The sequence below is a fragment of the Erythranthe guttata genome, chromosome 7, assembly GCF_056151865.1.
Source record: "Erythranthe guttata isolate IM_541 chromosome 7, IM_541, whole genome shotgun sequence".
NCBI lineage: Eukaryota > Viridiplantae > Streptophyta > Magnoliopsida > Lamiales > Phrymaceae > Erythranthe > Erythranthe guttata.
The window spans coordinates 14,462,222-14,479,961 of record NC_142539.1 but is presented as its reverse complement, the minus strand read 5'-3'; the positions used below and the strand labels follow the sequence as shown (position 1 = coordinate 14,479,961).

General features: G+C 34.5%; 1 protein-coding gene and 1 pseudogene across 1 annotated transcript; both read left to right on the top strand.

Annotated features, from left to right (window-relative positions):
* The first annotated feature begins 3,988 nt into the window (after positions 1-3,988).
* LOC105953985 (uncharacterized) lies at positions 3,989-5,978 on the top strand (annotated as a pseudogene).
* Positions 5,979-11,224: 5,246 nt separating this feature from the next.
* On the top strand, positions 11,225-13,279 carry LOC148769784 (uncharacterized). The gene has a single exon (XM_088821025.1). It carries the CDS (start codon positions 11,356-11,358, stop codon positions 13,153-13,155), a length of 1,800 nt encoding a protein of 599 aa, XP_088677151.1. The 5' UTR covers positions 11,225-11,355; the 3' UTR covers positions 13,156-13,279.
* The last annotated feature ends 4,461 nt before the right edge of the window (positions 13,280-17,740 follow it).

Here is a 17,740-nt window from a genome sequence, read left to right as displayed (position 1 = left end):
GTAAAAATAAAATAAAATATATTATTAGATGAAAAAATGAAGTTATTAAATATATAATAAAACGATAAATGTTGTTTGAATTTTACTTACAACAAATTCGAATATGTGTGGAGGGGCATTTTTTGAATGAATTTAATAAAGGATGTGAAACATAAGTTTAGTTGGGCTTGTCATTTAGTTCTAATTAGTTTTGTCAACAGGGACCTAAATCATAAGACCCCAACAAATAATGGGGGGTTTCTCCCTAATTGACCCTTCGTTATTTGGTTATTTTCGAAAATCATGTTATTACTATATTTAGGAAGGTTATGGAATTCTTTTGGAAAGTTTCTAACAAGGATTGGATTTTTTGGGGAAGAAAATAAAAAATATATGTTTCCTTAAAAAGTACTCCCCCAATTCCCTTTTAATAGTCGTAAAGGATTCCATTAAATGTGTCTTGATTTTATAACGAAAATGTATGCTTTTAGGCAGAAATGAACTTATCTTATAATTAATAAGAGAGACAAATGAATTAAAAAAAGAAGTATTAGAAAGAGTTTATAAGGGTATAAACTGGAAATTAAGTAATTAATGTAGTATTGGAAATCTATAATGACAGATAATATAAAACAAAATATATTTAAAAATAGATAGTTATTGTGGAACATATAGAGTATCATTTATCTAATGCAACCGCTTAAAAAATTTTATATGTATTTTTTTCTAAGGGTAAGTTACACCCACACCCCTGAGGTATGCTTAAATAACTTTAAGGCCCCTGTGGTATTGATAATTACACTCACCCCCTTGAAACGTAATTATAAACTCTAATGGGATAATGCATTGGATACATTATTACGATAGAGTTCTAATGGACTCTTGGTTTCAGGAAGTGGTGGAGACAACAAAAAGTTATGGTTGATTTAAGAAATATTGGGCGAGCCATGTCACCCCATAACTCCCCATAACTTTATGTTATCTCCACCACTAGCTAAAAGTAATAGTCCATTAGAACCCTATCGGAATAATGTATCCAATGCATTATCCCGTTAGAGTTTCTAACTACGTTTCAGGGGGTGAGTGTAATTATCGATACCATGGGGACCTTAAAATTATTTAAGCATACCACAGGGGTGTGGGTGTAATTTACCCTTTTTTCTAAAAAGTATCGTATACATATCTAACTTGAGATAATTATAGTTTTGGTCAACTTTTTCTCGCACAAAATTGATCCTCAAATAATTATTTTTTTTACATTCAACAAATAATCACATAACTGTCATATAGTAGTATTTAGTTATTTACAGAAATGTCACTCTCCGAATTATTACATAATTGCCACTCACTATGTAATTAAAACCTACTACTTTGTAGGTAATTACAAAATTACCACTTATAAATAATTACAAAGTTACCACTCAATATGTAATTACAGAACTACCACTCAACCAGTAATTACGAAAGTGTCACTCGACAGTAATATCAGAACGACCACTTTCAAATAATTACATAATTGCCACTCAACTGGTAAATAAAGAAGTGCATTCAACAGGTAATTACGGAATTGCCACTTATCGATTAGTTATAGAACTCCCACTGAACATTAATTAAAGAACTGTCACGCACCAAGTAATTACAGAATTACCATTCACCAAGTAATTAAGGAAATGTCACTTAACATTGTAAGTACATAACTGTCACTCACCAGGTAGTTAAAGAAATTGCCACTCAACAAATAATAACATAACTCCCATTAAGCATTAGTTACGGAAGTACCACTCACCAGGTAATTACAAAAATACCATTCACCAAGTAATTATAGAACTGCCACTCAACAGTATATATAGAAGTGTTATTTAACCAATAATTACAGAACAATCATTTAGCCGTAATTACATAATTGTCACTCACCTAATTACTACAGCACTGCAACTCAACTATAATTACATAACTACCACCCACCAAGTAATTACAGAATTGACATTCAACATGTAAGTACAGAACTGCCACTCACCAAGTAATTACAGAGCTGCCACTTAATAGCAAGGTTGTAAAAAACGGTAATCGGATCCGAGTCGGCCAGGCACCGACTCACGATTAATCGGTGCGGCGGTGATTAATCGGTGATAAATCGGAAATAAATCGGTTTTTAAAATTTAATATAATATATTTCTAAATATTATTTATAAATACTCCAAACATATATAAAAAGATATTTAAACATAGTTATATCTCCATCATGTATATATCCTAATAACATAATAAAAGTTTAATAATTATAAGATCATTAGTTCTTTAACAATAACAATTAACATAAAAAAAATAAAGCATAAACTCATATTTTCTTTTATTAAAATCCAACTTTTCTTTTGAATTATTAAAAAAAAAAAAAAAAAAAAACCGATTTTTGCCACCGAGTTTGACCCGCCTTAAATGTTTGACCGCCTCAGACCGCCTCAGACCGCCTCACAGGCAAAAAACCTATTTTTCAAACCTTTACACTAAAATCGTAAAGGTTTTGGACCGCCTCCGCCTCGGAGACCGATTAATCGGCCGCCTCGGCCGATTTTTAGAACACCGCTTAATAGTAATTCCGAAATTGCCGATCATCAAGTAATTACATAATTGCTAAGCACCAAGTAATTATATGATTTCCACTCAACAACAATTGCAAAACTGCCAATCATCAAGTAATTTTAGAACTACCACTCAACAAATAATTACAGGACTGCCATTCAACATTAATTACAAAATTGACATTCAACAGTACAAGAATTCCTACTGACCGGTAATTACAACATTGCCATTTAACAGTAATTACAGAACTGTCACGCATCAAGTAATTACATAATGTTCACACACTTGGTAATTACATAAATGCCACTCAATATCGTAATTATGGAAATGCCACTCACAAGTATTTACAGAAGTGCCACTCAACAAATAATTATAGAACTGCAATTCATCAATGATTATAGAAGTGACATGCACCCTGTAATTACATAACTACCACTCAGCAGCAATTATAAAATTGTCGCTCAACAAATAATTAAAGAACTGCCATTTACCAATAACTACTGAATTGTCATTCACCAAATAATTACAGAACTGCCACTCAAAAGTTATTGAAGAATTTTCACTCAACAAGTAATTACAGCCACTCAGTAGTAATTACATAACTGTCACTCATCAATAATTACAAAACTAGTACTCAACATATAATTACAGAATTGCCATTCGACATGTAATTACAGTACTGACATTCAACAGATAATTACAGAATAATCATTCACCAAGTAATTACAAAACTACCACTTAACAATAATTACAGAACTGCCACTCATCAAATAATTAAAGAACGACCATGCACCAAGTAATTATAGCACTGCCACTGAACAGTAATTACAGAACTGTCATACATAAAGTAATTACATAAAACACTCAGCAAATAGTTACAAAACTGTCGTTTAACAGTTATTACATAACTATTACTCACTAAGTAATTACAAAACTAACACTCATCAGGTAATTACAAAACTAACTAACCCTCATTAGGAGAGTTGGTACCTAGCATTTACTAATAGGGTGACGGTCTATGGTTCGAGTCCCCCCTCCCCTACTTCCCCTTTTAATGGACTTCAATTTACTAAAAAAAAAAGGTAATTACAGAAATGTCACTCTCTAAGTAATTACAAAAGTGCTATTCAACAGTAAATACATAAGTGTCCCTAAGCAGTGATTACATAGCAAATAATTAAAGAACTGCCACTCATTAGCAATTATAGAACTCACACTCAACAAATGAATTACATAACTGCCACTCAACAAATAATTAAAGAAATGCTTATGAGCAGCAACTATAGAACTCACACTCAACAAATGAATACATTAATGCCACTCAGCAACAATTAGAGAACTCACGCTCAACAAATAATTACAAAATTATCATTTAGCAGTAATTACAGAAACTGCCACTCTCAAAGTAATTACAACACTTTCCACTGACCAAGTAATTACAGAAACTGCCACTCTCTAAGTAATTACACTTTGTGATAATCATCGAGACTTCTTCTTGTGTAGGTAAAATTATCTTCATAAAATAGCTGAAGAAGATGAGGGGATTTGGAATAACGCTGCTGATTCGTAGAGCAATTGCTGCTAAATCTTCTCACCATTACTGTATTTTTGTTCATCCCTTTTCTTTATTCAGTTCAAATTTTCACAAAGATCGATCCTTTTCACCTAAACCCAGAATAGATTTGAGTTGTATAAATGAATTAGACGATGCTGTTTTCTTGTTTCGTCAAATGGCAAGAATGCAGCCACAGCCTTCCGTTGTTGAATTCACCAAACTGTTGCAAGTTATTTTCAAGATGAAGCAATATTCGGGTGCCCTTAAACTGTTCGACGAAATGCGTCAATGGGGTGCCCCTATAGATGAGTACACAATGAACATCTTGATTAACTGTTGCTGCCTTTTGAAACGTGTAGACGTTGGTTTTGCTATCTTCGGCTATTTCTTTAAACACGGTTACGAGGCAAATGTTACGACATTCACCACCCTCTTAAAAGGTCTCTTTTTAGATGGTAATGTGGCCGAGGCAGAGAAATTGTTCAAGAAGATTTTGACTTTGAAACTTTGTGAGCCAAACGATGTTACGATTCTTACTGTGATAGATGGGCTCTGCAAAGCTGGACGCGTTCATACTGCCCGTGATTTGCTTTTGTTGTTGGAAAAGACTATCTATAAACCCGATGTTATGGCTTATAACGCTGTAATTAATGGCTTATGCAACTTGCACGTGCCGAATGCTGGATAATGCACTCGAGCTCAAGTCTAGAATGATTGATAAGGGCATTTCACCGACTCTTGTCACATATAACTCGATGATTCAGGGATTGTGCGATTTTGGTAGATGGAAAGAGGTGAAGGATTTATTAAATGAAATGGTGAATCACAAGATTTCGGTAGATGTTGTTACTTTTAGTATATTGGTGGACGCATTTTGCAAGGAAGGAAGCATTAAAGAGGCTGAAGATATTTTGGAAGTTATGAAGCAACAAAACATTCGTCCCGATATTGTCACCTACACTGCACTGATAGATGGGTACTGTTTGCAAGGGAAAATGGATAAAGCGAAAGAAGTATTTGATTCTATAACGGGCAACGGCCTTAAGCCATGTATTATGAGCTACGGCACTTTAATCAACGGATACTGCAAGAAGGGTAAAGTGGATGAAGCTTGGCGTCTTTTTCTCGAAGTTTCTTCGAAAGGCTTAGAACACACGACAGTTACTTATAACACCATGATGCATGGATTATTTAGTGAAGGCAGAATTGCCGATGGATGGAAACTATTCAACGATATGGAAACTCGGAAAGTACATCCTAATTTACGTACTTACAATACTTTGTTGGAAGGCTTGTGCAAGACTCATCAGATTGCCGAAGCATTTTCGTTTCTACGGGTGATGGAAGACAAAGGATTAAGTCCTAATATAGTCACATACGGTATCCTGATTAGTGGTTTGTGCAAAGATGGGAAACTTGAAGATGCAAAAAATCTTTTAAACGAACTTCCTTCCAAAGGTTTGCAACCAAATTGTCAAACGTATACCATTGTTATCGGTTCACTTTGTGAAGAAGGATTTGTAGACGAGGCAAAAGATTTGCTTGTGAAAATGGAGAGGAGTGGCTGTGCACCGGATAGTGTGACATACAACAACATAATCCAAGGTTTGCTAAAGAGGAAAGAGGTTTACAAGGCAATGCCATTCTTAGAGGAAATGTACAAAAGGGGATTCTCGGCTGATGCAGCTACTTCATTCATGTTAATTAATCACCTGCAAGGATCAGAGAAACATGATTTTCTTCTGGATATGATTAAGAAAGTTGTGCCGAAATTATAAATTATTTATTTGGACTTCTGAAGTTTGATAAGGTTTTATTAGTTTTTTTTTTTTTTTTTTAAGAAGAATAGTTATTGGTTCCCCAATTCCCCTCCTGGTGTCTCGAACCCATGACCAAATAGATCTAGGTGCAAGGGTGCAAGGTGTTTACCAACATGCTACCTTGTCATAAGGTTTTTGATAAGGCTTTGCTAGCAGGTCGGTCTGGTCTAACTTGTGAGTTTTGCCTTTGTGCACGGTCATTGTAATCCTTCAAAGTATATTTTGTAGGACAAAAATGCACTTCACCCCTACAAATTTCTCATTTTCGCACTTCCCCCCCTAAAAATTCAACAACTGGATAATCCCCCTTCAAAATATTATTTTGATTGCACTTTGCCCAAAGGCCAATTTTTGTTGGGCATGTGCAACAAAATAACATTTTATAGGGGCAATGTGCAAAAATATAGTGTTTTTAAGGGGTAACGTGCAACAAAAATGACATATGAAGGGGCAATGTGCAACAAAAATATCAAATGCCGATAAATAATCCATCAGAATATTGTTATCGAGGTAATGTGCAACAACAATAACATTTTGAAGGGGGGGCATTCATTTTTTACAATTTTGAGGGGGTAAAGTGTGAAAATTAGAGTTTTTTAGGGGGTGATGTGCAATTTGCCCTATTTTGTAACTAATTCAAGTTACGTTGAGCCTTATCATCTTACTTTTGTTGTGTTTATTTTTCTTTATTGGGTAAATTACAAAAGAACCCCTGTACTGAGCCTGAACTATGAAAAACATCGGCACCTACAGTATTCGTAATTACCAAAATTCCCATACGTTTGTTTTCGTCTTACACCTACCCCTTATGGTGGGATTTTTCATGGAATCTTTTTGAGTCGAGGGATTATTCCTAAAAAAATGCCAATTCTACTTCTGTAGACGTGACATTTCTTTATGCTACTTTTTAAAGACAAAAATGATCCTTAAAGGACCTTTACATGGAATTTTTATTCTTCTTAGTAACACATTCACAACTCTTTTGTACTATTACGAATAGATGGGGTGTTTTTGTAATTTAGCCTAAGTTCAGGGGAATTTTCATAATTTACCATTTATTATGACTGACCTTACATGTAATATTCAATTGATTTGGTTGCCACATATCCCTTGTTTTAATCAGTTGTTTTATTTTATTTTATATTTACCTAGGCAGGAAATTTGAACTTGGGTTAATTTAGACTTGTTCTTTTGCTCCAACCGCTACACCATTCACTACATGGCCAATTAAAGAAGATATTGATATATTGGGAATTGATATGATACATCTTTATATATAAAAGAAAGGTTTTCCCGAAACCCTAAAAACAGTTTTTTTTTGAATATTTTTGTGAAATATTTATTTCCTTTACTTTCTTCTTTTTCATAGCGCATTCGATATTATTTGTTTTTTTTTTCCTTTTTTAAAGAACACGTTTCGGTTTATTTTAATTGTTTTCTTTTTCTTTTTTTCTTCTTCCTTTCTTTCCCTTCCCCACTAAACACGTTCAATTTTTTTTTTTTTCACATTTTTTATTTTTAAAAGTATTTTCTTTCCCTTTTCTTCTTCTATTTTATTCTTCGAGCACTAAATTTTCTCTATTTTTTTATAGGACACGTTTTTAAATTATTTTGTTTTTCTTTTTTTTTTTCTTCTTTTTCCCCTTCGACACTAAACACGGTCAACTTTGAATTTTTTTTTTACGGTTGTTTTTTCTTTTTAATTTTTTTTTTCCCATTCTAGCACTAACTTTTCTCTCATTTTTTTTATAGCACATGTGTATTAAATTCATTGTTAAAAGAGTAAAAAGCAGTTTACCCCCTAAATTAGGACCCATTTTGCGCTTTGCCCCCCAAACTATTTTTTTTTGCACGTTTTTACCTAAACTTGAGATTTTGTTGCACGGTGCCCAAAAAGTGGTATATTCCGGCAAAATTCATCGGAATGTTAAGCACGTGCTATTCACGTGAGTTTGGCAGGGGTGAATTTGTCTTTTCATTGGCAATAAAACACGTGTCGTCCACCTGCCTTATTTTCTCCCTTCCCTCCTTGAATTCTCTCTCGTCCTCTTTCTTAAATTATTACCAAGAAGAAAATTATTAACTCCAAATGAAGAATAAATGATATTTTCTTCTAAGTATGATCACTCCCCCAAAAATCGTAAATTAAAAAAAAAAAAAAAAAATCGATCACAGCCCTTTACGAAATCTCGTAGAATCTCGCTGCAAAGGCATCAATGGCCACAGATGGTGACTCGCTGACCGCAAAACCTTCTTCGATTCCGCCGTCGCCGTTTCGACGGGCTCCTTCCCCGGCCACAATTTCCACGGCTTCGCAACCCCATTAGCCTCGTCTGCCGGCGCCAAAATGGAGTCGTTTCGCGATGGGATGGTGGGAGGTTGTGGGCTGGGGTTTGGGCGATGGGTCTCGTTGTCGGAGTTGGGTCCTGGGTTGCTTTGGTAGAGTCGATTAGAGGAATTCCGATGGCGGACGGGGTGGGAATTGGAAGCGGCGCAGAGGAGGAATTTGGGCTGAGGAAGGATCGAAAACAAGAATAAGAAAAATCAGAGGAAAAAAGAAATTGATTCTCTGTAGTTGAATTAGAGAGAGAGAGAGAAATTGATTCTCTGTAGTTGAGAATTAGAGAGAGAAATTTTGCCGATTAAAAAAACGAAAATGAAAAGGAGAGATAAAAAAGAAAAAGAGAAATGAAAAAGAAAAAGGGAAAATTAAACCTTTAGTCAAGATGTGAGTGAATAGACAAATTTAACCCTATCAATTTTACATAAATTGATATGTGGCGCGCGTGCTTAACATTCGAGTCAATTTTGCCGGAATATACCACTTTTTGGGCACCGTGCAACAAAAACTCGAGTTTAGGTAAAAACGTGCAAAAAAAAATAGTTTAGGGGGCAAAGCGCAAAATGGGTCTTAATTTAGGGGGCAAAGTGCTTTTTACTCTTGTTAAAATATATACATAGATTATGATTGCAATTAGTGGAATTTTTACATTTTCAGTGTTCCATTGTCTTGCTATTGTACATATCATATATGTTTACTACATTCTTATTTTGTTTATATTATATTTTTTTTCAATATCCACCCGTGCAACGCACGAGGTAAAATACTAGTTTGAATAAAAAAAGAGAGCTAATATAGTACAAGATATATAAATTGGGGACTATATAATTATTTAATGGGCAAAATGCACTTTGCCCCCTTAAAAAACTCACAATTTGCACTTTCCCCCCTAAGAAACCGAAAAAGAGACTCTCCCCCTTCCAAATTGTGCCCCAGTCGCACTTTGCCCCAAAATTAGAATTCCAGTGTTTTTTTTCACCGGAAATCAAATTTCTCCATCAAATTAGGGGTATATGCGTCAAATCATCTTTTCCATCCATTTAAAAAGATTTAAGGGTGCAAACGTATTTTTCCTTAAAAGAATTTATTTCTTTGTTTAATTTTTTTCATTTACAAATTATAGTTTTTAATGCAATATATTCAACTTTGCATAATTCCAAAAATATTTTCATATTTGTCATTCATGTTGCAAATATTTTCATTATTGTTTAATAAAGTTTTAATAGTATTGAAATTTAAAGAAACAAAATGCAAAAATATAAATTCAATATAACTGGAAAAAAAAAAAGAAAAAAAAAATAGTAATCTTCTTCCCGTGGCACCTCCCCCACCAATTTCGACCGCCACCCCATCTTTTGTTCCGCCACCAGCAGCCACGCAACACCACCACACCACAGTTGCTACAGCACCACGAAGAACTCAGCCCAGATCCGGATAATCCGCCTTCTAACATTAAATTCAAACAATCCATCGTCGAACATAGCACATATGATTTTAGGTGGGCGAATAAATTGGAGTTATTTATGTGCAATTAACGTCGTCGTCTTCCTTGTTGCAGAAATGGTCGATTTTGGTGATGCAGAAGGCGGGAGCGACATCAATCGAGCTGCAAAATTTAATAATGGGAATACGAAAATTGAGCAACAATGGTGTGGGCGTAATGAAGGTTATGGCTGTGGCGAAGAAAACTAGTGTTTTGAAGAACTTGAAAATAGTGAGAGCAAGCATTAGTTGATGGGTCTTTTGCTCTAGAGCTGATGACGATTTTTTATGATGATGAAGTGCGGTGGCAGAGGTGGTGGTGGTGCGGTGGTGGGAAGAAGGAAGGGGGTTAGGGTTCTTAAGAAAGTTCTAAATTGCAATTTAGGAGGAGGAATTTATACTCAGGTGAAAATTTTAAAAGAAAAACATATATACCCTAAAATGACGCATATACCCCTTAAGTGCACGGAGATATTTGAAATCCGGTGAAAAAAACACTGCAATTCGAATTTTGGGGCAAAGTGCAACTGGGACACAATTTGGAAGGGGGAGAGTCTCTTTTTCGGTTTCTTAGGGGGGAAAGTGCAAATTGTGAGTTTTTTAAGGGGGCAAAGTGCATTTTGCCCTTATTTAATATTGTTAGTACCTAACAAAATATTTAAAAAGTATTAATGGCATTTTGCCCCCAAACTCTGGATTGTTTCGCACATTACCCCCTAGACTAAAAAAAAGTTGCACACCCTAAACTCTATTATTTGTAGCACCGATCACGTAATTGACTATTTCCGGCCAAAACTTCTCCTGAAATGCGAGTGTAGTCGTAGCTTTGATCAAATAGCTAACTACGTACGCATTAACTTTGGTGGTGGATCGTCGGAGCTTCAATTAGCTGGCTAAGCATTAGTCTTTTTTTCTTTTTTTGGGTAAAAGGAACCCGCATCCAACCATATAGGTGCAATGGATAAACCTACCTCTTGTTTAAAAACTTGCAAATCATATGAGAAACGTGAATCACACTAGGCAAATCATGTATGACAACCATGTGTGGCTAAGCATTAGTTCACTTTAGCACTAGTTAACTAAATTGGATCTCCGATAACCCACCAGCGAAAAAAAAAGTTTAAAAAAATAGTTGAATGTTAGCTATTGTTGAAGTCAGCTAATAAGAAGTCAACTAATGCGGAGTCAGCAAATTAAAACATCCGACAACCTATTGCCGAGAAAAAAAAAGGGTTGGGAAAAGAAAAACTAACGTCAACCAATGTTGAATTCAACTAGTGCTTCGTCAACTAATAAGAGCCACGACAACCCGTCGCCCGAAAATACTCAATTACGATGAATAATTCATCGGAATTTTGCTATCGGGGCAATGTGCAACAAGAATAACATTTTAAAGGGGGCAGTCACTTTAAAAAAACAATAGGGGTAATGTGCGAAAATTAGAAATTAAAAATTAGAAATCAAAAAACAAAAACAACAAAAAAACAAAAAAAATAATAAAAAAATAAAAAAATTCGGTAGTCTCCGAGCCTTCTTCTTCTTCTGTAGGTACCAGTTCATTCTTCACTGAAATTATCTTCATAAAATTGCTGAAAAAAATGAGAGGAACTGAAATGCTGATTCGTAGAGCATTATTCGCTAAATCTTCCCACCATTACGCTATTTTTACTTATCCCTTTTCTTTCTTCTGTTCAAATTTTCATAGTGTGAGTCACAAAGATCGATCCTTTTCACCTAAACCCAGAATAGATTTGAGTTGTATAAATGAATTAGATGATGCTGTTTTCTTGTTTCGTCAAATGGTTAGAATGCAGCCACAGCCTTCCGTTTTTAAATTCACCAAACTACTGCAAGTTATTTTCAAGATGAAGCAATATTCGGTTGCCCTTAAACTGTTCGACGAAATGCGTCAATGGGGTGCCCCTATAGATGAGTACACAATGACCATCTTAATTAATTGTTGCTGCCTTTTGAAACGCGTAGACATTGGTTTTGCTATCTTCGGCTGCTTCTTTAAACTCGGACACAAGCCAGGTGTTACGACATTCAACACTCTCCTAAAAGGATTCTTTTTAGATGGTAATGTGGCCGAGGCAGAGAAATTGTTCAAGAAGATCTTGACTTTGAATCTTTGTGAGCCAGACGATGTTACGATTCTAACTGCGATTGATGGGCTCTGCAAAGCTGGACGTGTTCATACTGCCCGTGATTTGCTTTTGTTGTTGGAAAAAACTACTATCTATAAACCCGATGTTAAGGCTTATAACGCTGTAATAAATGGCTTATGCAAGACCGGAATGGTGGATAATGCACTCGAGCTGAAGTCTAGAATGATTGATAAGGGCATTTCACCTGACGTTGTCACATATAACTCGATGATTCAGGGCTTGTGCGATTTTGGTAGATGGAAAGAGGTGAAGGATTTATTAAATGAAATGGTGAATCACAAGATTTCTTTAACTGTTGTTACTTTTACTGTATTGGTGGACGCATTTTGCAAGGAAGGAAATGTTAAAGAGGCTCGGGAGGTATTGGAAATTATGAAGCAACAAAACATTCGTCCCGATATTGTCACCTACACTGCACTGATAGATGGGTATTGTTTGCAAGGGAAAATGGATAAAGCGAAAGAGGTATTTGATTCCATAGCGAGCAGCGGCCTTAAGCCGTGTATTATCAGCTATAACTCTTTAATCAATGGGTATTGCAAGAACGGAAAAGTTGATGAAGCTTGGCGTCTTTTTCTCGAAGTTTCTTCGAAAGGCTTAGAGCACACAATAACTACCTATAACATCATGATACATGGACTTCTTAGTGAAGGTCGAATTAATGATGGATGGAAACTTTTCAATGATATGGAGACTCGGAAAGTGCATCCTAATTTATTTACTTACAATATTTTGTTGGATGGCTTGTGCAAGACTCATCAGATTTCTGAAGCATTTTCATTTCTACGGGCGATGGAAGATAAAGGAGCAAGTCCTGATATAATCACGTATCGTATCCTGATTAACGGTTTGTGCAGGGATGGGAAACTTGAAGATGCAAAACATCTTTTAAACGAACTTCCTTCGAAAGGTTTGCAACCTGATTGTCAAGCGTATACCATTGTTGTTGGTTCACTTTGTCATGAAGGATTTGTAGACGAGGCAAAAAATTTGCTTGTGAAAATGAAGAGAAGCGGTTGTGCAGCGAATAGCGTGACATACAACAACATAATCCAAGGTTTGCTAAAGAGGAAAGAGGTTTACAAGGCAATGCCATTCTTAGAGGAAATGTACAAAAGGGGATTCTCGGCCAACGCAGCTACTTCGTCCATGTTAATTAATCACCTTCAAGGATCCAAGAAAGATGTTGTTCTTCTGAAAATGATGAAGAAAGTTGTGCCAAAAATATAAATTATTTATTTGAGCTTCTGTAATAACACAGTTTTGCGATGACTTGGTACGATTTTTTGCGATGTGTTTCTGATTGAAGTGTGTATATCATGTTGGCCTAGTGAATATCCTTTCAAATTAAATGCACATCCCATCTTTCTGCCCTTTAATACTTTTTTCCTCCGATGATTATACATATACTTTGAAAACGTGGGTGGATCAATGCTCAAGGCTGTGCTGCTCAACATGAGGATCCATGGTCGTATCATTTTTTTTATTAATCTCATCTCAAAGCGCGTATGAATGCAGGGATTCGAAAGTGGCCCTTATACGTATGTCTTTTTTCTGGGAAAATATAGGCAAGCAGATTATTTGTGTAGCTAATGAAAAAAAACTAGGATATAGGTAATAAGACTGACGATATCACGATACAGTTAAAATCTTGTAATTTCATTTCACAGGAGTATGATTTTCTTTTCAGCCCGAGGTGTTGTGAATCAATACTAGCACTTGAAGTATTTCTCCAATAATCCAGAGGAAAAAAATGTGAAATCAACAAAATAATTTTTTTATTAGAAATCAATATATAGCAAATCAATCAAATAAATTTCAATTAGAAATCAGTAAATTTAAAATATATTACTTCTCCATCATCAATTTTTACCCGACCCGCCCCGAAATTTCCGGGTAATACCCGCCCCGCAAATAAATGCGGGGGTACGGATTCTAATTGTTCACCTGAAAACGGGTTCGGGGCGAGTGCGGGTTTGTATATACCCGCCCCGTACCGCCCCATAGACCCGCCCCGCATCTATATATATATATATATATATATATATATATATATATATATATATATATATATATATATATATATATATATATATATATATATATATATATATATATATATATATGATTTATTTTATAATACATTTGATATCTTGATTTAGAATTATTTTTTTTATTAGGGTTATTAAAAAAAATAATTTATTATTTTTTTTTTATTAATTTTTTTTTTTACTTTTTTCTTCAGCTTTACGGGTTTTTTGGCAGGGCGGGTACCTGCGGGTTTTCTATGGGGGGGGTGCGGGTTGAGAAAATTTATACCCATTGCGGGGCGGGTGCGGGTTGAACGGGTTTGTTAACGGGGCGGGTGCGAGGAATGCAAAACCCGCCCCAAACCCGCCCCATGACCATCCCTACCTTTTACCAATATCCCCTTTTGATATTTAAATTAAGGGCTCTTATGATATAGGTCTCCGGTGACAAAACTAATTTGAACTAAATGACAAGCCTAACTAAACTTTTGTTTCACATCCTTTATTAAATTCATTCAAAAAATGCCCCTCCATACATAAATTCGAATTTGTATTAATTAAATTCAAGCTACATTTTATCATTTTATTATGCATTTAATATCTTCATTTTTTCATCTAATAATATATTTTATTTTATTTTTACCGACTTGGTCATCTTTATTTATTCGTTTTTTACTCTAACATTTTTTACGTTATTATAAGTAACTTTTTTTTAGAACATTTTATTGAAAATTACGAAAAAATATTTTTTTTCGTTTTTATCAAATATTACAGCAGATTTTTAAAATACTATAGTGTACTATGGTATACTATGTTATGCTATGCTATTGTATAGTGTATACTATGGTATTCTACGGTATATTATGGTGTACTATTCTGAACGCTATCATTCAACAACTCCCAGCTGCTGCCAAACCCTCTTCCAGCCACCGTTAAATCATAGCACCCAACAAATTTCAGCCACCGCCAAACCAAATCTGCAAAAACATAGTCGTCCACCAACCCTAGCCGCCGACCAAATTAAACCCTAGCTGCTATAGCCATCGACCAAATTAAACCCTAGCCCCCGACCAAATTAAACCCTAGCCGTCAACAAAATTAAACCCTAGCCGCCATAGCCGTCGACCAAATTAAAACCTAGCCGCCACCATCCGCCATAGATCAGACCTCCACCACCATAGTCGCCAACGTCAACTGCCTCCATAACCATCATCTTAATGTCGCCGCCTCCATCGCCATAGTTGCGCCATAGCCATCCCTCCTCAACAATGGAGTGAAGTAATGGAGAGGGAGAATGAGAGAAAGAGAGAGAAAGAGAACGAGAGAAAGAGAGAGGGAGAGAGAGCGAGAACGAGAGAAAGAGAGAGAGAGATAGCTTATTGTGAGAGAGAGCAGAGAGAACGAGCGAAACGAGAGAGAAGAGAGAAGAAATAAAACAAATAGATTTGAGAGAAGTGTGACTGTAGAATTTATGGTTTAGGTTGAGAGCAAATTTGGGATAAAAAAAATGTAAAAGATATGGATCATATTTATTTTTGTAAAAATGATTTAGTTCATAAAAATATATTAGGGTTGTATCTCACATCTAATTATGTTTCCAACTAGGGACCTCTAGTATATTAACCCTTAAATTAATCATAAATCCTTTGCTACCTAATATACCCAAGTTACCTTTTTTACTTCATTACCCCTACTTCTTGAAACACGTTGTCATTCACTCATCCACTCTCCTCCTTCTCTCTCTTGCGACACATTTTTTTTTTTTGAGTAAATTCAAGTTCATTACAAGGGGAAGTAGGGGAGGGATGGACTCGAACCCTAGACTTTAATTACCCTACTGGTAAAGGCTAGGTACCAACTCTCCTCATGAGGGTTGGTGACACAATTCAACTCTTTCCCCCTCTCTTCTCGATCAATCCACTTCAAAGCCACAACGTTTTATCGATTCGATTGGAATTAAAATGTTGCGCAGACATTTCATATGACTCCATTGAGATAAGCGTAGATAAGGAGGTTAAATTTGAACAGCCACCGGACGGAGAGGAATAAGAGAAAAGAAGCCGACAAATACGTATGTGCCTCTAGCGGTCTTATCGTTTTGTACAGTGGTGAATAGTCAACTGGATAAATTACACTGTCGGTCACTGTAAAAAAATAATAATAGAGATACACTCATGGTACACACAGATATCCAAATCGTCGAACCTTTTGTAAATAAAGGCTGGACATTGAAGATATATCTGATTCAAGACTATGGTTTTGAGTTTTTTTCGATATGTAGTTGATTTTTACTTTTCTTGTTGAGTTTTGTTGTAGCTGATTTCGATAATTTGTTAGTTGGTTTTGGTGATTTTGTAGTTGATTTCGGTGATTTTTGTAGTTACTTTCGGCGATTTTGTAGTTGATTATGATTTTGTACAGTCATTTTTGTTATAATAAATAGTTGTTTTGAATTGTATGTACGTTAAAATTATAGCTGGTTATCTAATAAAATATAGTTGATTATCTAATAATATTTTGTAGTTGATTATTGTAATTTGTAGCTGATTATAATTTTAGTTAATAAAGAAAAAAAAATTAAAAAAAATTGTAGTTGATAATTGTAATTTGTAATTGTTTATGATGCGGTAAATCTATCAGGGAAAAAAAGATGAATTTAAAAAAAAAATAATTTATAAAAATTAATTTATTAAAAAATAAATTTATTAAAAAAAAGTAGAAAATATGGTAAATCTGTCAGGGGAAAAAAAGACAAATTTATTAAAAAAATAAATTAATTGATTAAAAAATAAAGTTATTAAAAAAAGTAGAAAATATAACGATGTATAGGTAGTGGGTAACATGGGTGGGAAAATGGAATAATGTAATGGTCTAATGGAGTTATATGATAAGTTAGGGGGACTCTTAAATGCAAATAACAAAGTGAGTTTAGTTCTATGAAAACAAATAATGAGGGGGTTCTCGCTAATTGACCCTTCGTTATTTGGTTATTTTCGAAAATCATGTTATTACTATATTTAGGAAAGTTACAAAATTCTTTTGGAGAGTTTCGAACAAGGATTGGATTTTTTTGGGAAGAAAATAAAAAATCTATGTTTCCTTAAAAAGTACTCCCTCAGTTCCCTTTTAATAGTCGTTTTATATTTGCACACGGATTTAGGATTCTATTAAATTTGTCTTGATTTTATGAAAAATGTATGTTTTTAGATTGAAATGACCTTATCTTATAGTTAATAAAAGAGGCAAATGAATTAAAAAATAAGTATAAGAAGAATTAATAATGGTATAAACTGGAAATTAAGTAATTAATGCAGTATTGGAAATCTAAAGTGACAGATAATATAAAACAAAATATATTTAAAAAGAGAGAGTTATTATGGAACATAGGGAGTATCATTTATCTAATGCAACCACTTATAAAATTTTATATGTATTTTTTTCTAAAAACCATTGTATACGTATTTAACTAGAGATAATTACAGTTTTGGTCGTTAAACTTTTGTGACACAAAATTGATCCTCAAATAATTAGTTTTTTTACACTCAGCAAATAATTACAGAATTGTCATGTAGTAGTATTTACAGAAACTAGTATTCACCCGTGCGATGCACGGGGCGACATATTTTGAAATGGAAAAACATGTCTGAAAAATAAATTTACGCAGATATCTATTATTTAAGTACAAAATGTCATCGACCAATAATAATAAAACTATGTTATAAGTGTCATGTTTTTCATAGTTATAATATAAGAATACTATTAAATATTAGTATATCGGCAAAAAT